The sequence below is a fragment of the Myxocyprinus asiaticus genome, chromosome 2, assembly GCF_019703515.2.
Source record: "Myxocyprinus asiaticus isolate MX2 ecotype Aquarium Trade chromosome 2, UBuf_Myxa_2, whole genome shotgun sequence".
NCBI lineage: Eukaryota > Metazoa > Chordata > Actinopteri > Cypriniformes > Catostomidae > Myxocyprinus > Myxocyprinus asiaticus.
In genome coordinates this window covers 16,933,637-16,960,800 of record NC_059345.1, presented here as the reverse complement: position 1 = coordinate 16,960,800, position 27,164 = coordinate 16,933,637, and the positions used below count along the sequence as shown (strand labels likewise).

General features: G+C 37.7%; 1 protein-coding gene across 1 annotated transcript; it reads left to right on the top strand.

Annotated features, from left to right (window-relative positions):
- The first annotated feature begins 3,705 nt into the window (after positions 1–3,705).
- Positions 3,706–11,100, top strand: LOC127413403 (reticulocalbin-1-like). The gene is made up of 6 exons (XM_051650548.1): positions 3,706–4,184; positions 6,171–6,364; positions 6,626–6,804; positions 8,337–8,397; positions 9,239–9,438; positions 9,575–11,100. The coding sequence occupies exons 1-6, from the start codon at positions 3,964–3,966 to the stop codon at positions 9,680–9,682; spliced, it is 963 nt and encodes a 320-aa protein (XP_051506508.1). The 5' UTR covers positions 3,706–3,963; the 3' UTR covers positions 9,683–11,100.
- The last annotated feature ends 16,064 nt before the right edge of the window (positions 11,101–27,164 follow it).

Sequence of the window (27,164 nt, the reverse complement as noted above, 5' to 3'; positions counted from 1 at the left end):
ATAGACCGATTTCAAATCTACCATTTATGTCAAAAATACTAGAAAAGGTAGTGTCCTCCCAACTATGTTCATTTTTATCAAAAAATGGTATTTATAAATATTTCAGTCTGGATTTAGTCCCCAACACAGTACAGAGACTGCAATTATCAGAGTTTCAAATGACTTGCTCTTATCATCTGATCGCAGCTGCATTTCTCTTCTATTACTTTTAGATCTTAGTGCTTCTTTCAACAACATAGATCAAGAAATTCTCTTGGATAAGCTCGAGAATTATGTTGGCATTTGTAGACAGGCATTAGCTTGGTTTAGGTACTATTTTTCCAACTACTACCACTTTGTATGTGTAAATGAGGAATTGTCAGATCAAACTAAAGTTAAGTATGGAGTACTTCAGGGATCAGTTTTAGGGCCTCTCATTTTCTCCTTATATATGCTTCCCCTGGGAGACATTATCAGGAACCGTAGAATTAGTTTTCACTGTTATGCTGATGATAAGTTAGCAGAGTGTATCAATGATATCAAAGATTGGATGGCTAGAAATATCCTTCTACTCAATTCCGACAAAAAAGAGGTACTATTTATTGGACCAAAAACCTCTAAAAATAAGACGCTAAAATATAATTTGACTCTCGATGGATGTACTGTCACGTCGTCTTCTACAGCGAAGAACTTAGGTGTTATATTCTATAGCAATCTGTCATTTGAAAACCACATTTCCAGTGTTTGTAGAACAGCATTCTTCCATCTCAGAAATTACTAAGATACAACACATCCTCTCTGTTTCTAATGCCGAAAATCTAATTTATGCATTCATGACCTCAAGACTAGATTATTGTAATGCATTACTGGGAGGATGTCCTGCAGGTTCCATAAACAACCTTCAGTTAGTTAAAAATGCAGAAGCTAGAGTGCTGACTAGAACCTAGAAATTAGATCATATCAGCCCAATCTTAGCATCACTACATTGGCTACCTGGTTAAATTTTGTATTCATTTTAAAATACTTTTAACTACTTACAAAGCCTTGAATGGTCTAGCTCCACAATACTTATGTGATCTTCTATCATGCTATCATGCCACCAAAAGGAGGTAGATACTTTTCCTATTTGGCTCCTAAACTTTGGAATAGTCTTCCGAAGATGGTTCAGGACTCAGACACACACTCTCAGTTTAAATCTAGGCTAAAGACTCATCTTTTCATCCAGGCATACACCTAATTTATCTATCAACTCTGCTGCATTAGTTAGGTCTGCCGGAAATGGAAACATTTCTCATATACTATAATCCTGTTTTAAAGTGAATGGCATCTATGCTAATATTATTCTATTTGTTTCCCTGTCTTAAGTATCCTGTGTCTTATGTATCCTAAGGTTACCAGAGCCTAACAGGTCCAGCTCTGGTCATGCATGATGTCTGACTCCAGTCCTTCCTGATGTCTGGCTCCCACTACTACGTGTTGCTGAGTGATGATGACTAACTGCAGCCTGTGCCAGCCAGATATCATTTCAGTCTACCATGATGGACTTCACAGAGGATGAACACCAGCACCAAATGTCAGACATGGGATACTTCATTGGACACTGCCTGAAACTTGGACTTAAGATGGACTCAAAATTAATCTGCCACAAGCTTGCAATCGAACTGCAGTGCACCTTACAGACCTTTTCCTGCATCACCTCGGTCAAAGGATGGACTACACTCTTAAAATGGAATATGTAAATAATAAATTAATTGCAACCTTTATCAGCCAAATAACAATAGACAATGCATCTGTTTGCACTTCCGCAGTTAATTAAGAATGTAAATTCTAAGACTTTAGTCATTAATCTTACAGTAAATACAATATCTTTTTGTTTAAACATTGGCCCCTAACACTTACTTAGTTTACTCATTTTAAATCTTGACGTATACTACACATAAATAACTAATATTGGCATTATATTCATGCTGTTTAGCCAGAGGGGAACTGGCCCCCACAGTGAGCCTGGTTTCCCCCAAGGTTATTTTTCTCCTTTAACCAACATCTTATGGAGTTTTGTGTTCCTTGCCACAGTCGCCTTAAGCTTGCTCACTGGGGGTCTAAATATAAATATAATTATTTTCTATTATTTATCTTAAGGCACAATTTACAATCATGTATTTTTTTAAACCGCACTGCTATGACTCAAAAACAGTTCTATATTAAAGCTTTTTTCTGTTGAAGCATAATTTTCTGTAAAGCTGCTTTGAAATGATGTGTGTTTTGAAAAGCTCTATACAAATAAAAATGATTTGACTCTAAATATAATTACCCAGCACTGTTTATGCTTCTTGAAGGATACTTCAAATCATGTGGATTGTAAGGGAGAGGTGTGCTATTATTTTTCAGTAATCAGTAATCAGACTTACAATTTTTGCCTGGAGGACAATACAACTGGACATATTTACAGTACATTAAAGGAGGGATTTCAAGCCATTTCTAAAACCAGAATTTCCTAGAGGCTTGGGGGTGGACTCTTCTTACAACCACCCATTAAAGAATGGTTCACCCAAAATTTTAAATTCTCTCATCATTTACTCATCCTCAAGCCATCCCAGATGTGTATGACCTTCTTTTTTCTTCAGAACACAAAAGTTTTTAGAAGAATATCTCAGCTCTTTAGGTCCATACAATGCAAGTGAAATGGCTCTAAAAAGCACATAAAGGCAGCATAAAATTAATCCATGTCTTCTGAAACGATCCAATCGGTTTTGGGTGAGAACAGACCAAAATGTTACTCATTTTTCACTATAAATCTTGACATCAGCAATCTCCTTGGTTATCATGATTTCAAGCTCAATTACACATCCTAGTGCCATGTAGTGCTCTGCGCATATGTTAAGCATTAGGAGGTGTAATCGAGCTTGAAATCATGATAGTGCCTAGAGACTGCAATGGAAAGGTGTACAGTAAAGAAAATTGTAACATTTTGGTCGGTTCTCACCCAAAACTGATTGGATCACTTCAGAAGACATAGATTAAACCACTAGAGTCTTTTGGATTACTTTTACGCTGCCTGTATGTGCTTTTCAGAGCTTCAAAGTTTTGGTCACCATTCACTTGCATTGTATGGACCTACAGAGATGAGATATTCTTCTAAAATCTTTGTGTTCTGCAGAAGAAAGAAATTCATACATATCTGGGATGACATGAGGGTGAGTAAATGATGAGGGATTTATTATTATTATTATTATTATTATTTTATTTTATTGTTAACTTTTCCTTTAACCACCAAGAACACTGTATTGCAATGCACTTAATCACTCAGAAGACCTTATCAACACCTAGCAACCGCAGAGCAACACCCTAGAATCGTTTAGAAAATATAAAAAACTTGTCATATTTAAAACATTATTTAAATATAGTAACTTTATGCTTTATTAGCTGATTATTGAGAAATACAACTGGGCCAAACCTGGTAAGATCACGGCTCTTGTTTGGATTTTTTCACAATTAAATGTTTACTGTGGCCTCTGCTCTGATTACAAGTCTTCAGGAATATTTGGCATTGGCAAATGGCAAGCAACAGCAGTCACTTCTGCGTGTCATCTTGCGACGTGGCGTGCACGCCCATCTCGAGTTACAAACAACCCATTGGCCAATAGCAGAGCTTCTAACAATAGCCGATATTAATTAGCGAAGACGTGATTGGCTGTGCGTCGAAACACATGCATTCGGGGTTTGGTTGTAGCCTTTGGTGATCCGCCGGGTATGTTTGAAACGAAAACGAAAAGAACTGACTTGTACTCTGATGTCTTGGAATTGTTTTGCTTTGAGTTGATACATTGTAACAATTTGTAACGCTTTTCCGTGCCAACGGAATCGTCTGCGATTGTAACGCGTGATTCTGTCAGTGTTCTACAAAGGAATTAGCTGGATCAAACAGTTGTTTAACTTTATGCCAGTTCAAAACTCTTTCTGCGTTGGGATTGCTTTTCTCTAGGCATGGACGTGTCGGTGTATTTTTGTATTTTGTGGCTGTACACGTGTATTGTGTATGGAAAACCCACTATTAGAAAAGAAAGGGTTCACCATGAACCTATATTGAGCAGACAACCCCACGAAGATAACCAGAGCTATCAGTACGATCATGAGGCCTTTCTGGGCAAAGAGGAGGCCACCACATTTGATCAACTCACCCCAGAGGAAAGCAAAGCCAGATTAGGGTAAGATTTGTGTTTTGTTCTATCAAAAGACAGGGTTCCAACCTTCGTGGAATTACTGGAAATATCGAGAATTGTTCAAATGTGATTTTCCGGCCTGAAAAGGGCATACAAATCACAGAAAAACCATGCAAATCTCCATGTAAACAAAGACTTTTCTAGTTAAACTGAGATCTAATACTACATTTTAGCGACTAGAAATTGCTCCATCTGTACAAAATTCTTATTATTATTCTTATTATTCTTATTATTGCTACTACTATTATTAAAACCCCCAAAATAGTATGCGAACTTATGGCTTTGAAAAAGAGTCAAGGATATAAGGACGTTTCTTTCCCAAAGCTGCTTTTACAGTTTAAAAGTGAGCCTCTTATTATTGAATGTGTTAATTGCTTATGTACGTGTTCCAGGGTCATTTTTTAACTTTCACAGCAGGTAGAAGTGTCAAGGCTGTGTACTATAACGGTGCATTAGATGTAGGGTGTGTGAATGCCTCTTTCTTTCTTCTTATAATAATTGAATGAAGCAAGTTTCCAAGCAAATTACATTAGAATGAATGCCATGGGTGGCAGAACAGAAGCCTGACTGTCAGTAGTCCTGTATAGATTATGAAAGTGAGCATATACGTGTCAGCTACTGTATATTTGGTTTTTGGAGATCAGAGCTTATCTTGTTTCTGGGCGTAGGCATGAGGCTTGGTGCTCACCCCACATATCTGCCTTTAGAGTGCCCTGAGTGGGAGGGCTCACCTCGCATCACAACGTGGCATCAGGGATAAAAATATGTTTGCTGCTCTCAAGTCTCTGATTTGTCTGGTGGGTGAAACTTATGAAATGTGAAAAAAATGTCAGTAACATGTCCGGTCATATTTCAACGCAAAACCAAAAAAAAAAAAAAAAAAAAAAGTAATTGTATTTTGCTTAAAGAAATTAAAGCCATTTTAGGGCCATTAAGTTTTTTTTTAGATTTCATGACAATTAAGCACACCCTTTATTCCCTCATTTTCTTTACTGTTATGTGAAAATGGAGGGACTATTTACACCCCAAAATGTGCACATTATGGTAGCATTTGTCTGACTTAAATGTTTGATTAAATTAAAAAGTAATTGCATTACATACATTTTTACTGTAATAAAAGTATGTTTTACAGTGGTAAAAATCTTATTAGATTTAGAGTAATGATAATTTTTAACATTTTATTTAGGATACAACAATATAAACATTTTTGGCCGCTACCGATTTTAACAAAAAAAAAAAAACGTCAGCCGATAATGATACCAATATTCTGCCACTTCGCATTATTTTGTCAACAGATCACTGTTTTACATAGGAATGCTTAAAAAATGTATAAAGAGGTACACAAAAGTTTTTACTGTTCTAACAATAAATAATTTCCAATATATCTAATTTCCGATATCTCGGAAGTCAAAGTCTGCTGGTTTCAAAGCGTTTTGGATTGTTTCCCTCATCATGTAGCTTATAGGTAAGTGCTGCTTTCATAACTGTCACGTCCATTTATGGCGCTTTTTTTTTTTTCGCATTAACGTGAGAACAAGAAAGTATACAAATGAAATATTTCATGTTCCTAGGAGTGCCAACCCTTCTACATATTGTAATTTCTGGTTTGTGCATTTGAATTCACAGTGTGTTACTAATTAATTATAAATAAACCATCAGTTTTTCATATCACCGTTTTCATGCTTATTACCGATATGCAGATGGTTTTCTGGTCAATAACTGGCTGATAAATATCGGAAGCCAAATACATCGATGCATCCCTAATTTTATATAAGGGTGAAATATGTCCTGGATATGTTTGCATGAAATGCACCCTGGTAGGGCTGAAAAGCTAGAAATGTGTTGAGAAGGCTGCCCTTTGTGCTATTTGAGATCCAGGCTTTAGTTGGCTGTGAAAAGAGGTGAGCATTTTATTAACAATTAATAGCTACTAAAACGTACTGTTTCTTTCTATACACTTGACATCTTTAGGAAAATAGTTGATCGTATTGACAGCAATGTTGATGGATATATTGCTATGGATGAACTCAAGGCCTGGATCAAGAGAGTACAGAAGCGTTACGTCTACGAGAACGTTGCAAAGGTCTGGTCTGACTACGACCTGAACAAAGACAACAAGATCTCATGGGAAGAATATAAGCAAGCAACCTACGGTTACTATCTAGGTGAGTCACAGAACTGTTCCGGACCCATCAGAAGTTTTAATATTGATTAAATGTTTGTGAAGGACTTCTTTAACCTGGAATTGAGCTCTTGTTTTCTAATAAGGACTAACAAGCTTATAAATACATGAAAAGCAACTCAAATTAACTGACTTAGGTACAATGACGCTGTACGACTCAATCTTCTGAGTTCTGCAGAAGATTTGTAAATTACAAATCATCATTAAGTTCTGTGTTCTGATGTGACCTCACCTCTTTTCACAGCCAATCCAGAAGAGTTTGAAGATGCAACTGACCAATTCAGCTTTAAGAAGATGCTTCCACGAGATGAGCGCAGGTTTAAGGCTGCAGATCTAAACAGCGACTTAGCCGCAGAGCGAGAGGAGTTTACTGCTTTCCTCCACCCAGAGGAGTTTGATCACATGAAGGATATTGTGGTCCTTGTAAGTGTAATTATTTGCACAGAAAATTTCATTTAAACAATAATCTTATCCATCATTTGTGTGTAGCATATTTCACGGCTCTCTGCAATAATTTATTCTGATTGGTCAATCAGAATAATTGCGCCATCTAGCGGTCTGATATTTCGGAATGATGACTGCATATCCTGGGATAAGGTTTAACCGGTCATCCGGGTATTGCGAGTCATCTCTCCTTTTTCCTGTATCATTCGGTGATGTTTACAAGCAAACTAGTGAAATAATTTCAACTCAAATTAATATTTCGTGTCCAGTGGTCCATTTCTTCTCACATACAGTGTTAATTTTTGCATAGTTTTTTGTTTTAGTCATAGTTTTAGTTTTTTGATGAAAATGTCCTTTAAAATTAGTCAATTATTCGTCATATTGTATTAATTAATTTTTATCAGTTTTTCTCTGACTACAATGGCATAACATTTTAGTCAACGAAAATATCTTTTAGTCGACGATAATGTGCAAAATGACAAAAACGTTTGTCAAACTGTAACAGACCAAACTTTAATCAAATATTCAAACATTTAGAAAAAATTTATAAACATTTTCTTAATTTAAACATGTATCAATTTAAAACAGATGCTACATGCAAAATACTGTACAACTGCATATAATTGAATATAATTAATATATTGAGGTGTAAGCTACTCTTTAGAAGTTAGCCTACTGTATTCTGAATTCTTGATGCTTTAGAGACTGTTATTAATGTTCTGTGTTTATTCTGTTTAGGATATTGCATTTAATTTGCATTGCATTTGCGTTCAACTCAAGCAGCTCAAGCGGGGAAATCCTCAACATACTGAATTATTGGATCAGATGAATCCATATCTAATATTTTATTCTATAAACAGATGTTTCTCTTCTCTGTTTATTTCTAGCATTGTTAATATCTTGAAGTGCTATTTTTTTCTCATATTTTAGTCAACACTATGCTTTAATAAAATTGTTTAATTATCAGCATGATGTGCTCTTTTTCGTTATCGTTGACAAAATCAAAACTGATTTCATTGCCGAGATTAACACTGCTCACCTAAAGTAATTTCAACCACGATCAGTATTTCATATTAATTTAATTAGTTATTTGGTAAATAGCCATGCAGTAAGCTAGATAATGTACAGTTAGCCTTTCACTATTGCAAAATAAACCCTTTCAGGGTGATGTAAGACCCTTCCGCTCCACGTCAGGGTCCTGACCACCCTGTCTGACTGTAGATTACCCCTTGCTTAGAGTATTTATTTTACAATATTATTTTAAAATATTTAGGTCCTGTAATTTACATAGCATGAATGGGTGATGATATCAACCATAGTAACACTGCTTATTAAGACTAATTAAAGAATATGAATTGAGAAAATTTGCTTGTGTTCTCAAAGAAAAAAAATCATAGCATTTGTTTTTGTCTCAGTGAAGTGTTCTACAATATTCGAATAGAATACAAAGTTATTACTTTAGCAGATTTAATTTAATTGCAGTTTAAGTTATATTCTTTGCCTTCTGCCAGGAAACTCTGGAGGACATTGACAAGAATGGAGATGGTCACGTAGATGAGGATGAATACATTGGTAGGTTCATCTGTTATTTGGACTATTGTATATACGTTACCTAACATGCTGGCATATTTTGAATGTGTCATTTCCAAACAAATGATTTGGAAGATGTTCTGTTTCCATGTCCAAATTTGGAATGAATTATTTGTTTTTTCTCTCTTGAGAAAAGCCATATTTAGCTAGTAGACTGTTATTTAATCCAAGAGAAAAAAAATAGCTATTTTTGTCTGGTGTAGTCCAAATAGATTTCTAAGGTTGGCATTCATTACCAGAAATGTTCTTTTCTACAAAGCTTTTTAGATTTTATCCAGCAAACAGATATGATTTCCTGCAGAATAGAACTTAAAACACAAGATGCTCTCAGATTTGACTTTGATGGATTTTGGAGGCTTTGTTGTTGATCAAAATAATAGTTCACCTAAAAAATGAATATTCTACTTGCCTCATGTTATTCCAAACCTGTTGTGGTGATGGGGGCGTGGCCGAGCGACATTTCTGGAGAGTGAGGCCACGAGAGGAAGAACGGGAAGGATTGACACCTGTGGGAAATTATCTCTTAACAGCTGTTTGTGTCTGCAATGAGAGCTGAGAGGGATATAAAAGAGCAGTCCAGTCCGGAGGGAGGGACAGACAGACAGACAGACAGACAGACAGCAGAGTGTTCTCTGGGTTTTGTGTTGTGCTGAAAAGCAAACCTTGTTGTGTTAGCCGAGAAAGTGTGTAAAATAAAAGACTTGTGTTGAACATTTACCCGGCCCTCGCTTCCTCCTTGAGCAGAAAGTTAGAGACCTTACCACATCTATATATCTATATATTGTGCAAAACGCAATAAAAAAAATTTCTTGCTATTTTACAGCAGACATGTTTGCTCACGAAGATGGCGGTCCAGAACCAGACTGGGTAAGGACTGAGCGAGATCAGTTTTCAGATTTTAGAGATCTGAATAAAGATGGGAAGATGGACCTAGAGGAGATTCGCCACTGGATCCTCCCACAGGACTATGACCATGCACAGGCAGAGGCCAGGCATTTGGTGTATGAGTCAGACACAGACAAGGTGAGGACCGTCTGTCCAAGAACACACGTGTACTTGGTATTTCAATAAATAACCTTATTTTGATCCAATCCAAATTATGTAGAGAACAAAAACCCTTATAAACAAATTAGTCATTTTGTCATATTTTATTCACCAGGACCAGATGCTTACCAAAGAAGAAATTCTTGAGAACTGGAACATGTTTGTAGGCAGCCAGGCCACAAACTATGGTGAAGACCTCACCAGGAACCATGATGAGCTATGAATCCAATAAAAGGTGTGGGACTCTACTGGACATTGTGGCCTAATGGGAACGCAGGCATCCTGACCTGAATCTCTATGGCATCCATTCCCTCCTTTTGGAAAAACAAAAACAGAAGCCATGACACTGATTCACATACTGACTGATCTATTGCAGCTCTACCTCACAGAACGGACATAGGAATTATTGCCATTGAGAGTCTGAAATATAGATGGCTATGGTCCCAAGTGCAAACTTAGGATTTTCACCTATACTCTATGATCCTTTTGTGGGTGGCCAAGAGACTATTCTTGTCTTGACTGAATGAGCTGCTACAGATTACTTTAGCTTAAGCTGAGCCTTTTAACTTGTACATTTTCACTTTTTTAAAACATTCATAGGTTGAAGCTTGTACAAGTTGTTCCTGTTTTTTTCTGGTGTCAGTATATTGGAACAATCACGAGATACTAATTCTATTTATTTAGAAATTTAATTTTAATACTATAATGCTTTTATTACAGCAAGTCAGTGTTGTTATACAGTTATTAGATGTGTATATATGTGTAATTGCACTACACTGTACATACATCTACACTATAGGTAATCATATACGTTTTCTGATGTTCCCAGTGCTGGACTGTAATGATTCTTATTTGTTTTCACCGTACATGTTCTTGAAACACAACTGCCTCAGATGCTGCTTTTAATGAACTTTATGTCTTTTGACTTTTGCATGTGTAGTTTATTTTTGTCTAATATCTGATAAAACTCCAAAAGAAAGGTTGCATTTGGTTGTTGTTTTATGTAAGATGTTTTACCACTCATTCAAGTAGTTTCATCACTTGGCTAATGGTGAGAAATCCTTGGCATCTCTTTTCAAAATCTATTAATTCCTGTACTTTTGTACATTGCCAAAATATGGATCTGTTTGTCTTCACAAGGGTTTTGATCTTAACCCTGGTGTCAGTCCTTTATCTGAACCAATTCTACTAGTGCCCCTTAAAAGTTCTTATGTATTGTCGTAACTGAGAAACCTAGTCACTTTAAAGATGTCTTTATTAAATTGATAACCTAGTCCTAGACAAGATGTTCCACTGTGACCCAGATGATAAAAACCTTCTTAGTCTTCATTTTTATGTACTAATACAGTATAATGTTAAATTATACTATACTTTTTCATTAAGGTCTTGTTGTTTTATCTTATCCACAGAGGATTGCATGAATTCATTTATCTTCCTTGTTAATTGCAAGCTTTTTCCATTTTGAAATGCTTTTTTTTTTAATATTATTATTATTATTATTATTATTATTTTAATGGCACCATCTTGTGATAAACCTGCTGGAGAAAGAGGAAGGAGGTAAAATGTGGATGTTTGATTGTCTGCCAACAAAACGCAATAAAATCTTTTCATTAGAGCCAAAATGTACTTCTTTGTGTTACTTTGCAAATAAATATTTCATGGAACTTGTGAAATTGTCTCTGATTTTTCTTTCTGATTATTTTAGACATTTTAATACAAATCAGTCAGATTTAAGTGTAATGAAGAAGCGAGTTTCCAATTTAAAAACTGATTTCAAGGCATTTGTTGGGACTTTAGTGCACACTAGATATTCTGCAGAATGGAGAATGGTGGTTTATGGAAACTACATTGACATTTCTAATCAGAAACTAAGCAGTCAGGCCTCTACCAAATGTTTAGGTTCAATTGCCCCATCAGACTGTGTTCATTACAGCTGTTGATCATTGCTATCCATCAATGAGTGGTTCTTATTGACAGTTATTACCCTCTAAAGTTGACCAGACACTGAAGATGTGTAAATAAAAAAACATTTAACTAAATGGTTCTTTGTTTAGCCGGTTTTATTTTTCATGTGTGAATCTCAATATCTAGTAGGGATTCATTCGTGCTCCAAGTCACACCTACTGATGATGTGGACCAATGGCTGTAAGGTGTTTAGAAGCTGGTAAGAAGTTTTCCTGAAAGTTTGCCCTGGCGAGCTGTTACGAACCACTGAAAAAAATGCCAAAACACCTTCGTTTGGCCAGATTTGTTCTAAATTACATCACACACGTTCGTTCTTTGATATCATAGGAAGTGTGCTCTGATGTGTTTGTTTGAAAGGGCAATGTTATGTACTTTACTGTTATGTCTATTTATACTCAATATTTCTAACATTGTCAAAAAGAGGGTGTAGTTGTGTATGGTGTGTGAATAGCATTTAGTGAAGAAATGCATTGCTATATAATTGTTTTCTAACTCTCACACTCTTGAATGACTGAGGTCAGAGCGTTTTGAGATTTGAAATCAATGTTGATTGCAAAAAGCATTTCTACAACTATTTCGCCCTCATTGTTTCTCTGTTTTTTCTATTTGGTGCTTTATTTCCTGCATTAAAGAGAACTGAATCCAACTGAGCACCTAGCACTCCAGGCATAACTGCAGCTCCATCTGTTTACTTCTGGTGAGACTGACTCTATTTGACTTCTTGTTTTCAGGGCTGGAGATACTGTTATGTCAAGCATCCTTACACTGCAAGATAAAATGCACAACAGAACACAATAACAATTTGGTGGAGATACAGTATTTGTCAGAGTGATTAAGCCAGTTAATATAAGGATTACTGGTTGAACTGACAGTCATGTTGTTAACTGTGGTTTCTAACCCACTGCCTGAAGGGTAAGTAGATACTGTTTACAAATTGCACTGTTTTTTTCCCCCAATGGAATATTGCAGTTGGCTCAGGTTTGAGCCCTGAGCAGAAATTACCTCTGTTTTCACATGTGACATTTTATGTACACTAAACTGACATGAACAGGGCATGAATCGCAATTTAAATGAGTTGAGATTTTGATAATTTTACTTTCAACCTAACCATTCATTAGTTTCAATGTATTAAGATGTCTGTAAATGTTGGAGCTGTTGTGAAGTTGGCAATGCATTTTTCTCAGGATATATAAAAGCTGTGCATTCATGCTTAATGCTCCTTCTATAAAATGTTCCTGTCTTTCTAAACTGTACTATTCTTAAAAGTTCATAAATCATAACAATAAAAGACAGGTATATTATTTACATGTTTAAAAAAATGCTAAAGATCAGTTAAAATGTTACATTACACCTAACATGTTTTCCTTTTCCGATTCTTTTAATTCTCTAGGCTATTATGAAATGTATTGCAGGGAATTAATTAAATTGCAGAGTTTATTATGTCTATATTACATCTGTCAGTTCGGAAAGTAGATGTGGCAGCACAAAAAACATCTGTGCCTGTGTTTGTAAATGAGGTTAAGTTTATGTCATCTGTCCCTGCAGATTTCCAGGACTCCTTTAGGACTTTGCAACAAATACCAATACAGCCTTGTGGATCCTTATTTGTCTTGTGCCTTTCTCTTTCCTAAGAGACATGGAGGGGGTGGAATCAGTTCCACCCTGAAGACCTGGCATTTTCTGATCCAATCTCTCACATAATGTTAACATACAGTGGCTCCAAAGAATTTTTGTACACTTAAGCACACTAATCAAATATATTAAATGTCATTGTAGATTATTGGAATTATTATAAATAAAAACAGCAAAAATACACCTTTAAAGGGATAGTTTACCCAAAAATGAAAACTGTCATTTACTCACCCTCATTCAATCTAAGATATGTATGACTTTCTTTCTTCTGCTGAACACAAATGAAGATTTTTAGAAGAAATTTAAGCTCTGTAGATCCATGCAATGCAAGTGAATGGGTACCAAAATTTTGAAGCTCAAAAAGCACATAAAGGCAGCATGAAGTTCATCCATAAGACTCCAGTGTTTTAATCCATGTCTTCAGAAGCAATATGATAAATGTGGGTGAGAAACAGATCAATATTTAAGTCTTTTTTCACTATAAATCTCCACTTTCACTTTCACATTCTTCTTCTTTTGTTTTTGCGGATTCACATTCTTCATGCATATCGCCACCTACTAGGAAGTGAGTAGAATTTATTGTAAAAAAGGACTTAAATATTGATGATCTTCTCACCCACACCTATCATATCACTTCTGAAGAAATGGATTTAACCAGTGGAGCCTTATGGATTACTTTTATGCTGCCTTTATGTACTTTTGGAGATTTCATGTTTTAGTCACCATTAACTTGCATTGTGAGGACCTACAGAGCTGAGATATTCTTCTAAAAATCTCTGTTTTATTGGGGGGGTTCAGCAGATGAGAGAAAGTCATACACATCTGGGATGGCATGAGGGTGAGTAAATGATGAGAGAATTTTCTTTTTTGGGTGAACTATTCCTTTAAAGCAAAACATTTTGCAAAAGTATTTTATTTTATTTTATTTATTTATTTATTTATTTATTAGGTTTTAAATGATATAACAATATCTGTTCAAAATGAAGATAATATCTGTTCATAAGTTTTTAAGTGTGCTTTAAGACTCCAAATACTTTTTTTTTTTTTTTTTTTTTAAATAGATACACGGTTAGGTGAACAGCTTGTCTTACATAATTTTTTGTATCTATCTCCAGTGCCAAATATGGGTCACATAGATATTTGCATTATGTGAACTCAGTGTATATATCCTGATATTCAGATTGCAGCTGTCTTTTAATATGTTTATGTTATGTGTCAGTTATCTCTGGGGAATTCTCTTGCTTTTCCTCTTTGGCAGTTTCCTCTCAAGGTGTTTTACCTTTTCTTATCTCTCTGTCTTCTCCTCTGCCCCTTGTCCCTGAGTGACTGCTTTTACATGCCCCATCTGAGTCTCTCTTCGCTCCAGCTGCCAGGGGCTCCAGTGTCCCTGTGCCCCCCAGGCATTAAGGCACACAGCAGGGGAGACGTCTGAAATATCACAGCCTTTCAGGGCACCAGAGGGCACTGTCACACACACACACACACACAAACTCTCTAAGGCATCCTGTGTTTATTGAGGTATTCCTGCAGCTGCAGATGAAATATAAGAAGTTACCTTTGTAAATTACTCCCCATGTATTTGGGATATTAACACTAGACTTTAAATATAGTGGTTATTTTATAATCTCTACAGGTCTAAGTTTCCTGATCTAAATAGAGTTCTTAAAGTAAAGTTCGGGAGGAGCTTGCTCATCTAATCTGAAAATCAACCTGCAGGCTGCAGGGTGTATAATCCGCCACTTACCTAACTCTAGCGACAGTCTTTCCAGCATCCCTCCACCTCCCAATCTCCATCCTCAATCTTTTTAAGAGTGCCTGCTCTATAGCTTCCTCCATATATTAAGAAAAATGTAGAGCTTAATTCAAGCCTCATCCTCGAGCCTCTTCTTTGCAGACAGCAAGCCACATACGTTTACCCTTTACTCAAGGATTATACGGGCAGGCGAACCTGTGAAGATGAATTTAGTCTAACCCAACAAAGTTCCATGTTAGTTCTTTGACTGCATTGACCATTTTTTGAATCTCTTTTTTAAATTTTTTTTTTAGCTTGTTTAGTCCTAAAACAGGTATAACATTAACAAGTATCTCTTTTAAAAGTCATTGAAAAGCACTTAGCATATATTTTGGTAATTGGAACTGTCTACAAGCTTAGCACTGATGAGGTCACTGTGCATTTAATTGCAACACTTTTAAAAAGTGTGAGTCACAGACAAAAGTGAAAGTGGAGATTGATAATAAAAAAAGAACTAAAATATTGATCAGTTTCTCAACCACACCTATTATATCACTTCTGAAGATATGGATTTAACCACTGGAGTCATATGGACTAGTTTAATACTGCTTTTATTTGCTTTTGGAGCTCAAAAATGTTGGTACCAATTTACTTGCATTTTATGGATCTACAGAGCTGAAATATTCTTCTAAAAATCTTTGTTTGTGTTCAGCAGAAGAAAGAAAGTCGTAAGCTTTGTCCGAAACCGCCCCCTATCCACTATATAGTGCACTATTTCGGGTGTTCGCCATTTTGTAGTGGTGTCCAAATGGTGAGTGAGCCACTCGTTCCCTACTTTTGTTCACTCATTCTTACCCACAATGCACTCTAATTTCGATTGTACATTAGATATACACTCGACGTTGGTTAATTGCCCATAATCCACCACGGGGAAGACGTACGAGCAGGAAGTTTACTGCTTCCTTCACTCCTGCAAATTTTTATTTCATGCTGAATGTATTAAATTACTTTTTGACAAATCATTACTTGATTAACATAATAACATATACAGAGGTAAAACATACATATACTGTACATTTTAAAATGTACTCTTCATGTAAATTTTATACAGAATTTTGCCATTAAGCTGAAGAAATATTTATTTACTAAATAATTCACTGAGGTGATATTATTATAACTCAGGAGACTACACACAGTGGAAATTATAATTCTGTGGATGATTTAAATATTCGGTTATAACATGTAGGTTATGATAACTTTGGTGTTGTTTATGGGCGGATGAGAAAAGCTACCCAGTTTAAAGATACTAAAGTATAACAAATAAATAAAATAATGTACATTTGATAAAATGTGTTTACTCTTTATATTAACATATATATTAAAAATGACAGAATGAAGATTTGTTGTATTAATATATTATTTAATAAGAATAACAAGTAAGGCCCAAGTATTTTAAAAGTTAATATGTGATGTTGTTTCTGCGGCAACCCTAGAGCTCCAACGCTCGGTGTATACTTCAGCATCTGAATTTACTCACTCATTTCATTCACTCACTGCTGAGATATTGTACACGCAACTGCCATTCACTATATAGGAAATAGTGAATGAGTGAACGATTTCGGACACCGCTCTCGATACAGTCGGCAACGCGTCATACACTGGGGGCATGGTTTAGAATGGGGGAAAGCGAAGCCCCGTTAAAATAATTACTAATTCATTCCAATGAGAAAAATGGGGAGAATATCCAAAAGATTTGGCTGTTTTCGGCATCTATTTGTGTCGGTTGGAATGTGATAAAAAATCATTTCTGGGTTTTTATGCTTTCTCTGAAGTGTACAAAACCACACAACAGCTTTTCATCATGGTTTTCATTGTTAAAATAGCCAAATCTATCGGATATATCTCCCCGTTTTTCTCATAGGAGTGAATGAGTAATGTCTTGGTTACATACGTAACCTCGGTTCCCTGAGACGAAGGGAACAAGACATTGCGTTTATTAATGCATATGGGGAGTGCCTTCTTACAAGACCTAGTTGAAACCTCTCTACAATAATGCCGATATCCTAATATTGACTATGGTGTTTGAGCCCCACCTGTTTTGGCGTGAAACTGTCCACTATAAAGCAGGGGCACAAACACCATTTCCTCAAAATAAGAACAAGGATCTCATGGAAATGATGTTACGTATGTAACCGAGACGTTCCCTTACGATCCTTGACATTGCATTTATAACCTCATATGGGGAACAGAATCCCATCACGCCGCACTACACGACATAACCTCCCAGAAAGGAAACATGACACTGCAATCTTGTGGGACGGCGACTGACATGAGTATGCCACAGTGAGTGACTTTCGTGTTGGGCCAGGAGGGGAGCACTCAGAATGAATATATGAACTATAGTCATATAATGTGAATTAACTCCATCATGAACCTAGTCGGGAAGGGAGTTTATTTATAATGTAAGTGCTTGTGACTTATAGTAAATTACAACGGCCTGAATGCAGGCGGTTGTGTAAAAATATGGGGAGCTCGTCCTAAAAGGGAGGAGCATAAGTATATATTTGGCCAATGAAATAGCAAGCACTCTAAACAGAGAGGACTTGTGAAGAAAGAGACGTTACCACTTTCTACCTGACAATCTGCCCCAGTGCGACATCTCGCTGGTAAAAGGCAGGAGCTGTCCAAGGTGCTAAAACAGCTATACTGGCGGGATGGTGCCAAGCATGTCTGACACGGCCCTTGAGCCAGCACTGAAGAGGTCTTGTGTAAGAGACCTACTGGAATTAATGGACCTAATTTGAAACAGCTTCAGTGGAAGTGTTCTCCCCAGTTTGAACTGAAACAGACACTGTAGAATGGCCTGAACGCACTCGCTCGTGAGGTGCATGCTCCCGCTCGTGGATTTGAGGCAGACTCCCAAAAAGGAGATTTGTTGGCTGGGGGAGTGCGTGCTCTTCGCCCAGTTCACATTGAGGCCCAAGCTGTTTAGATGTTAAAACAATAAGTCTCTGTGCTGGTCTCTGATTGTGCCAGTAACAGCCAATCGCCGAGGTAGTTCAAGATCCGCACGCTGCTCAGTTTCAGAGGGGCAAGGACCGCATCGATGCACTTTGTGAATATGTGAGGAGCCAGAGACAGTCCGTAGGTCAGGACTTTGAATTGATACGTGGTTCCCTCAAATGCAAATCTCAAAAACATCCTGTAATGTCATACAATTTGGATATGAAAGTACGCATCCTTCAGATCTATCAACGCAAACCAGTGCAGACATGAGGGAACCGTGGGCTCTGCTTTCCGCTACAAAGGGCTGTGCCCGTCAGGAGCGCATTTGCCACACGTGGGGGGGTTGTTCCGCTGGCATGAGGTGGGCGCTGGTACTGCTGCTTCCGATATGGCTCAACGGTGGCTCGGTGGCGGCAGGTGCCGGCTCTGAGGCAGCAGGTATGGGGCTTTTAGTCAGCCGTGGGTTGAAACAGAGCGAGGGTGAACCGGCCTTGATGTACCGTTTTGGCATAAAGTGTTTCATAGCCTGTGATTGTTGCTGAGTCGTGATGTAACGCTCAGCAAACTTACAGAGCCTCCAAAAAGGCCGGCTGGAGACACTGGAGCACCCAACAGATTGGCTTTTTCCTTATCACACATGTCGGTCCAGAACTACCAGGTTGCCCATGGACTTGCCGATGGCCTGTGCAGTGACTTTCATGGCACGCAGCGCTAAGTCTGTAGTGGTGTGAAGCTTTAGAATTTCTCTAGATCGAAGCCTTGCTCTTCCATGACATCGTCATTATCATCCCCAGCGTCAGAACCACTGTACAAGACGAGGCCGCATGCTCTTTCAGAGGGCCAGAGCTCGTCTCGAACATAACAAATCGACAAAGACATGTCACATGGAGATTGAGGGGCTCGCGGGCCATGTGCCGGCATGACGACCACCTCATATTCATCCTGCTCGAACTCGCGGCCCTGCTGTGCCTCCTCGTGTGAATCCTCGGGTATCACAGAAGAGGCAGGTGGGAGGGTGCGTGAGGCTGAATCATCCCTCAGAACGAGGGCGATTTGCGAGCGAATCATCTTTAGCCCTCGCAGTGAGGGCAATCTGTCTCCATGAGAGCTGACTCTGCGTGGGGGCAGCCCAGACAGTGAATGCAGATCTCATGCTGATCTGATGGCAGGATGTGCCTCTCGCACAAGGAACACTTACGGAATGACATCTTTAAAAAGACGCGAACACGTAAGCAACTCTTTTAGATATATAAATATATAAATAAATATATATTCTGATCTGATGGCGGGATGTGCATCTCACACAAGGAACACTTACGGAATGACATCTTTAAAAAGACGCAAACACGTAAGCAACTCTTTTAGATATATAAATATATGAATAAATATATATTTATATTTCACACAATATACAATATGAATTTTCTTTGTAAGGATACACAACACCTGCCGAAGCACTGTGGGGAATCAGGATGCTGAGGCCTGTTCACCAGCGAAGTGTCAAGTGGCGAGGCAGAGTGATGTTCGCCAGAGCACTGCAGGGGAGCGGAGAGTCTTCTCGTAGCCATGAAGATTCCGTCCGCTGACTCATGCATATTAACGGCAAAGGGTAGAGGGCTTCTAGACAAGAAATTATCATTGTCTTGAAGGAAGAAATTCTGAAGAAATGGTTTGTGCACCTGCTTTATAGTAGACAGCTTCTCGCCAAAACAGGTGGGGCTCAAACACCATAGCCAATATTAGAATATTGGTATTATTGTAGAGACTGTGCTGTGTAAGAAGTCACTCCCTATATGCGTTAATGAACACAATGTCAAGTGTACTGAGTCGTGAGGGAACTATGTTAACAGGGCTCTGCTTTCCCCCATGAGTGGGAAGGGCTTCATTGCCGACTGTATCTATACATATCTAGGATGGCATGATGAGGCTGAGTAATTTATGTAAGAATTTTCATTTTTGACTGAACTATCACTTTAAGCCTGTCAAAAATAATGTGTGTGACTACTGGCTTGCAGGAGCCCAAAGGGAGAGTCACACGTGTGGGGAATGGGCAGGTCGGAGAACCTATAGGCAATCACTTCGGCGGGTCAACAGCCTATTTGCAGCTCCCGACTCTGCACAAAGCTCTGCTTCACTCCACACCTGTCACACCTGCCACACTTTATGTGTCATCTTGGACTTACACTGACACCTAGTGACTTGGATGCAGCATAATTTAAAATCAATAGTTTTCAGTTTCAGATGCCATTGTAGAAATGTAGTATTCACAGTCAGCTATGACTACTTTAATCAATGAGTGAAATTGTCAAATAATAGGATGGTTACTGAGATTAAGCAAGTAGTATTTGGCTGGTCATGTGATTCTAGCATGGCAGCCCCCATGTGTGGACCCTCTCCATGTAGAATAAAACAGCTTTTTTAAGGTTACTGATATGACTGGAGTCTTCATTTGAATGTGAGTCATGATTTCCTACATATATTGCAAAATTACAATTAATGTCTTTAGGAGTTAATCTTTTTTAATGAGGAAAAATTTACTGAATGCATCTTTAAAATCAAACATTTAAAATTATAAATACTACCATAAACTGTAACCTGACATAGGCTTGTGTTTATAGTGTGAATGTTTGGTTTCTAAATGTCTCTTGAATTTTGATGGTTTCATGCTCTAGGCAGTCAGTAATTTACTGCACAAAACACGTGATCAACACAAACCACGTTTATCCTTTTTGCAAGTGAACCTTTATTAATGGACCCTTGGTTGTGTTTTATTGAAGTTTTGTTCATGGTTTTCATGGATGAAGGTATGCAACCTGTCCATGTTGGCATCTGCCTCATTTTGCTGAATTTGCATCAAAATATTGTAGAGTTTTATTGAACCCACAACCTTTGGAGTCAACAATAAAAGATATGGGAAGCATTTTCTTCCATCCAGCCATCTACTCATTCATCCATTCGTCTATCTATCCATTCGCCTATCCATCCACCCACCCACCTATCCATCCATCCATCCATTCATCCATCCATCCATCTATTCATCCTTCATTCCATCCATCCATTCATCCATCAATCCTTCCATTTTCTATAGCCGGATCATCTGTAGGGTTTAGGGAATGGAGCATGAAGCATTTTCTTCTCCCTTTTAAAATCTAAAAAGCCTTTTGTGTTATCCTACCTGTGCATTGTATACTATGGTTAGTTGCATTTTATTATTTGCATTTAGCATTATTTTTTTAATAATTAACCATGAATGTAGAGAATAACAGGCAAGCAGGCAATTGTGAGATGGATTGATCTGTCACACTGCAAGGTTATTTAAAATGGACTAGTTTTAGCACCTAAAATATATACTTTATACATTGATATAAATGTATACTTAAAATCTTGATAAAAAAAAATCTCTTTGTGTCTGTTTCTTTCTTCTGTCCAGTTACGATTAGAGCTTGGCAGTGCGATACTGCGGATATTGATATTGGCTTTTGTATGACAAATTATCTTCCTCATTTTGTAAGTCACTTTGGATAAAAGCATCTGCTAAATTACTAAATGTAATCACAAAATGTAAAAAGAGTACATGTTATGCATAAACAACTCTACATAGATGTTGATGAATATCTTACCCATTAAGATATTTCATCACATCCCCAAAACATCTTTTCTGAGAGGAAAGGAAACAACAGTATCAAATTGGAAACAAAGCACTAGCCTGGCTAATTCACTTTTCTTTTTACAAAGGTCCTGTGAATTTAAATAAAGAGACTACTAAAATTGGCCTTTTTTCCCACTCAAATAATTTGTACCCAAAAACTTCTTCTATTCCACACTCTCTATTACATAGCCTTCATTTTTAGGCTAAATGAGTGAAACATGACCTCATCTATCCAGTGCCTTTTCGTGCCAAAGCTTAGGGACAAAAAAAAAAAAAAATGAGGGCACAGACGACATTAGGCTGATGAAGGGGTGTGAGGAGAACAAAGCATCTGTATGCTTCAGTGACATTAAAGACACTGTTAAGAGCTCTGCATCCTGCTCTGCTGCTAATGATCTGTATGGTTTAAAACATGCTTGTGCATGCTGCAGTAACTTTCATCATCAGGATTTCGAATGTGACAAAGAACCTCATCATACATGATATATTAGACAAGATTTCTATGTTCCTCCCATGTCAGTTTGGGGCACTTCTTGTCATTTTATATGATTGTATGATACAGAAATCTACTACTGATGAGCAGCCTTCATTAATGTATAGAGACATGGGTTTTTGAACATGTTATATAAACATTTCAGTTCACACTTCTGTAAAGAAGATGCAGAGACATCAAAAACATTCACACAAGTGAAACACTCACACTGAACTCAATGGCGGCACCCTTGTTGTGGATTACAATATCTACTTGGTGAGAAAAGTGTAACTTGAAAGACCCAATGTTTATGTTTTAGTCATGTTTTAGACAGTACAAGGTGAGCATGTTTCTATGATGTCATATATTTAGGGTTGAATCCATTGAAATTATATTGGTGATACATTTAGTCTTCCCCTACACAAAATTGTTAATGTTTTTGATTCTCCCTCCTGTGTTTATTTGTAGTCCTGCAGCAACCTTACCCCTCATCCTACCCCTAATGCAACCTAGTCTCATGGTAGCAGCAAATGCCCAGCAATGATAACATTTGAAGAACCGGTCTTTGTAAAGCATATTGATTGACTGCTTAATTCAATATATTTGGGGGGATACGTGGTCCCTCATGTCTATTCTGTCTATAAGTGTTCATCTATACCACAGTATAGTTTTGGAAGTATTTTTGGTATCTGGAAAGAAGAACATTTTCTCCATTAATGTAAATATAAGACCCTGCTTGTTAGCAGCAACATAAAGTGATAGTTCACCCAAAAATTAAAAATTTCTCATCATTTACTTACCCTCATGCCATCCCAGATATTACTTTCTTTCTTCTGCTGAACACAAATATCTTTTTTTAGAAGAATATTTCAGCTTTTAAAGCTCCAAAATGCACATAAAGGCAGCATAAAAGTAATCCATAAGACTCTAGTGGTTAAATATATATCTTCAGAAGCAAAATGATAGGTGTGGGTGAGAAACAGATCAATATTTTGATCATTGTCATTTTTTTTACTTCAAATTCTCCTCCCTGTCCAGTAGGTGGCAATATACACAAAGAATGCAAATCACCACAAACAAAAGAAGAAGTAGAGATAGAGATTTATAGATAGAGAAAGTAGAGATTTACAGAGATTTCTCACCCACACCTATCATATCGCATCTGAAAACATGGATTTAACCACTGGAGTCGTAGGATTTACTTTTATGCGGCCTTTATGTCCTTTTGAAGTTTCAAAATTTTGGTACCCATTCACTTGCATTGTGAGGACCTACTGAGCTGATATATTCTTCTAAAAATCTTTGTTAGTGTTCAGCAGATAAAGAAAGTCTTACAAATCTGGGATTTTCATTTTTGGGTGAACTATCCCTTAAGGGCTAATAGGGCAAGAAAGTGCAGAGTCCATTGCTTGCATTTATGCACAGGCTTACCCATTTCTCCCCCAGCGGCATTCGCAGGAAGAGCACATGCAAAAGCATTCAGCTGGAGACATTATAAAAACACGGAGAGGGTGCACAAAAGGGTGGTTGCTAGGACGTTGCTAGGATGTACTGATTAGCAGACCTCTCCTCATCAAGCTGCATGATTTCAGGTTGCATTCATAATCTTAGCACAAACGGTGCAGGACAAGTCCAGCTCCGAAGTTGTATTCTTAGTCATTTTAACAGATATTATGTAAATGCAAGTCTTTCATCTTACCAAAATTTATAGTAGTGCCTGTGGTGTAGTTTATTAAAATGAATTTGTTGTGTATGTGTGAGTGCTGGAAGAGGACACAGGACTGTCCTTCAGGAGACCTCTTTGATCTTACCCACTTATACTGAGAAGCAAAGACCAAAGGCTGGTGCTTTATAATTAAAGTGCATTGGATTATCTGTTTCTGAGGCACAGAACACATCACAGGAATGTTCTGTCAAATATTAAATGGAGTGACGCAAGAACACTCCACTTCAAATGATTGGTCACTGGCCTGAAATTTAAGAGGTTAATCCAAATACTCTCTAAGTTTAACTGGTATCAATATCCTGCCAGGAAATGTAAGTGGAATGAAAATCAGGAGGTTTTGAGTAGGAGAAGGTTGGCTTTATGTTCAGGTAGTTGTCACGCGTGTGTCTCCATTCTTTATAGGGCATTCAGCAACGTAATATGGACATTTTAGTTTTGTTAAACCACACGTTCGACCATCAGCATAATGTCTGGTTCCCTTTGTGGGTTATTATGTCCAAAAACCTCTCAATTAAGACAAGAAAAGGTTGTTTGAATGACATGTTAAATGACTAGCCACAATTCACGTTTATATGTGCCATTTATTGGTGGGTAAATCTTAAATAGATGATACCACAATAAAAGGCTGGTGCAAAACAAAACTCTGCATCCTAATTCACAGAAATTCCTAATCAGATTTGCACTGGCAATTTTAAACAGCTTTTGCACCCTCACAGCCTTTGAAATCATTTGATTTCACTTTGGTGACAAAATGCTGTCTTACAATATTGAGTTGTAGTGCTCTGTGATGTTCACTTCAGTACAGACTTTACAAAAGGGCATATTGAGGGAACATTACTGCTGAAAATTGGTAACTTACTGTTTGAGCACCCTTCCGAACCATTAAATGACAAATGGGACATCCTACAGTCCAGTGGACTTCACAGAAATGCACGGAATAGTGAAGACCATGAGACCCCAAATCCACATCTAGCCCTCCATTTAGGACATGGCTGTGCCACCTCAATGGGCACACTATCTGAAACTATGGAAATTTTATGTATATTATGTTGAATAGTTTGCATAGAATCAGTGAAAGCAGTAGGGTAGCCCTTCTCTGCTTTGTACATTAAGGGATACAGTTATCAGGTATACTTAAATAAAATTATTGGTTGTCTGATTGTCAAATTCAATTACATGTGCATTACTGTGAGTAGGCCTGCAAAGATCAGTCTGCCTCTGGCATAATACCTTAACTCCCACAATGCCCTGAAAAAGCCTTGTCCATTACACACTCTCTCTCTCTCTCTTCTCCCTCTTTCTTCTCTGTGTCTGGCCTAGATTCCTTTGGCTTGGAGAAAGGAAGAGGAGAGGAAGGGAATGCAGTAGGTGTTTGGGCCACCCTCTCTCCCAATGCCCTCCCCCCTGCTCCTCAGGGAATGAAGCCCCATCTGCTGCTCAGTGTGTCTTGTGAGGAAACAGGAGAAAGGAGGCTGTTTCAAGGCTCTTTAGGGGCCGCGATGGAAGTCTCCTCTTATGCAGACAGCAGATGGAATCTTTCCCTAGTTTGTGTTATAATTTCAGTTCCTATACTTGACTTATCAGGCTTGGAAAACAAATAGTAAGAAAACCCCTTTGCTTCACTTTCTCTTGCTTTGCAGTTCACACATACCTTCACCCCTCACATTCTTAGCTAGAATAGTTTAGTGGACTGGCATTCAGAAACTTGTGCCACCCAGTCAAGGAGGAAGCGGGATAGACACTGTTGCTCCTAACACCATGAGAACTAATGATAAGAGGAAAATGTGGGCAAGTCTGTCAAACCTTTTGCTGTTCCTGGCAGTGTACTGCCTCTGCTGCTGTGCATATCTTTCAGAAGGATTGCAACAAAGAGCAGCTGTAGTTTATTTTTAAGAAGGTCCCTGATCATTTCAGTCTGACTGTAACAGTTCAGCGGGACATTTAAGCATGGATTGTTTTGTAAATCTGTAAAATATAATGCAGACTTTGTAAAGAGGCTGTTATTAAAGGACGGGGTAGTTAAAACGATATTGAATTCGACAGCAAACTTGCAGCCTCTGTGTATGTGCATCAAATCGCTGTCACTCATGTTTTATGTGAAGATATCTGCATATCGCTGCCCCCTTCGGCATATCGTGGCGCCATTTTGTGGCCCGTTCTGCATAACGTGGCGGCCCCGTGGCGGGAGTATGAGTGTACTTATAATAACATTTTGACTTTTCTACTATTTTACAGCTTTCTCGTAAGCTTTTATATGATCCGGGTCAAATTGTTATTTATTAGGTACTTTTTTGTAGCTTTGTTTATAAATATAAAGCAGGGGTCAGCAACCTATGGCACGCGTGCCAACACTGGCACACCAGCAACAGCGAGAGAGGAGTAGACTGTGGTGTAGTTTATTAAAATGAATTTGTTGTGTATGTGTGAGTGCTGGAAGAGGACACAGGACTGTCCTTCAGGAGACCTCTTTGATCTTACCCACTTATACTGAGAAGCAAAGATGCACAAATGGCTTGCACGCGCTGCATGAGTCTGTTGGGTAAACTGCAGTCTCGTCACATTTTAACTTTTTGTTTAGCCTCCCATTCTTGAAAACACACTGCGAGATCACGAGGAAGGATTACATCAAGATGTAGATTGGAATGCAGGTGCGAAAAACTTCATATAAATAAAATAGCCTGCTCCTCTCTTGCTGTTGCTTGCATACTAGCGATTTCCCCTTTGCGTGACTTGCGTGAAAAATGTTTGACATAATATAAGAAATATTTAAGATTCCACACAATTTCGTGATCAGTATCAGTAAATAAGCAAATTTGTGACTAACTGTGTTAACTCATTTTGTACAAAAACACAGGATTTCTTTCATTAAAGCACTTTCACAAGACACTTTGTGAAAATGCACATGCAGGTCATGATCATATCATAATCATCGCATTTTGCACAAATTTTTCACTCAAACTGTTATGCTGATAATATAATTTGTAATGAAAAATAAACAATTAAATGAGAAAAATGCAAAATAGAAAAATGTTCACAAGTGGACTCAAACCAGGAAAGTAAAAAATGGCACTCCATGTCAAAAAGGTTGCCAACCCCTGAAATATACTGTATGAAATTTAACAAAATTACATTGCCAGGTTCAGATCACCTCTGTGGAGGATGTCATGAAGTTTCAGGAAGAAAACTTAAAGTTAAGTTGATGTAAATCAGTGTTAAATGTTTAAACAGGTCAAATTGACCCGTAAGTCCATCTGAGGGTTAATGTTTATTATGAGAAAAACAAACTAAAGGTCAACTTACTCTCTATACAAAACTTTACTCTATTTCATAGTTAGATCAGACTAATCATGTTCAAAAAGATCAAAAATTTAATGAGTGTAACTATTGACCTCCAGCCTGTCCAAAGTTGCTGCCCCTCACACGATAGTGATGTTTCAGACAACTGTCCAGGCAATGACTTTGACATTTCTAATTCTGTGCTCTTGGTGATCCAATGGGCCATGGTTTTTGATTGGCCAGTGGT

Bases quoted from the DNA above. Each gene is read 5' to 3' on its own strand.
- LOC127413403 (XM_051650548.1), top strand. From the start codon at position 3,964: ATGGACGTGTCGGTGTATTTTTGTATTTTGTGGCTGTACACGTGTATT. The intron at 4,185-6,170 runs GTAAGATTTGTG...TGACATCTTTAG, and splicing joins GAAAGCAAAGCCAGATTAGG to GAAAATAGTTGATCGTATTG. The intron at 6,365-6,625 runs GTGAGTCACAGA...CTCTTTTCACAG, and splicing joins AACCTACGGTTACTATCTAG to CCAATCCAGAAGAGTTTGAA.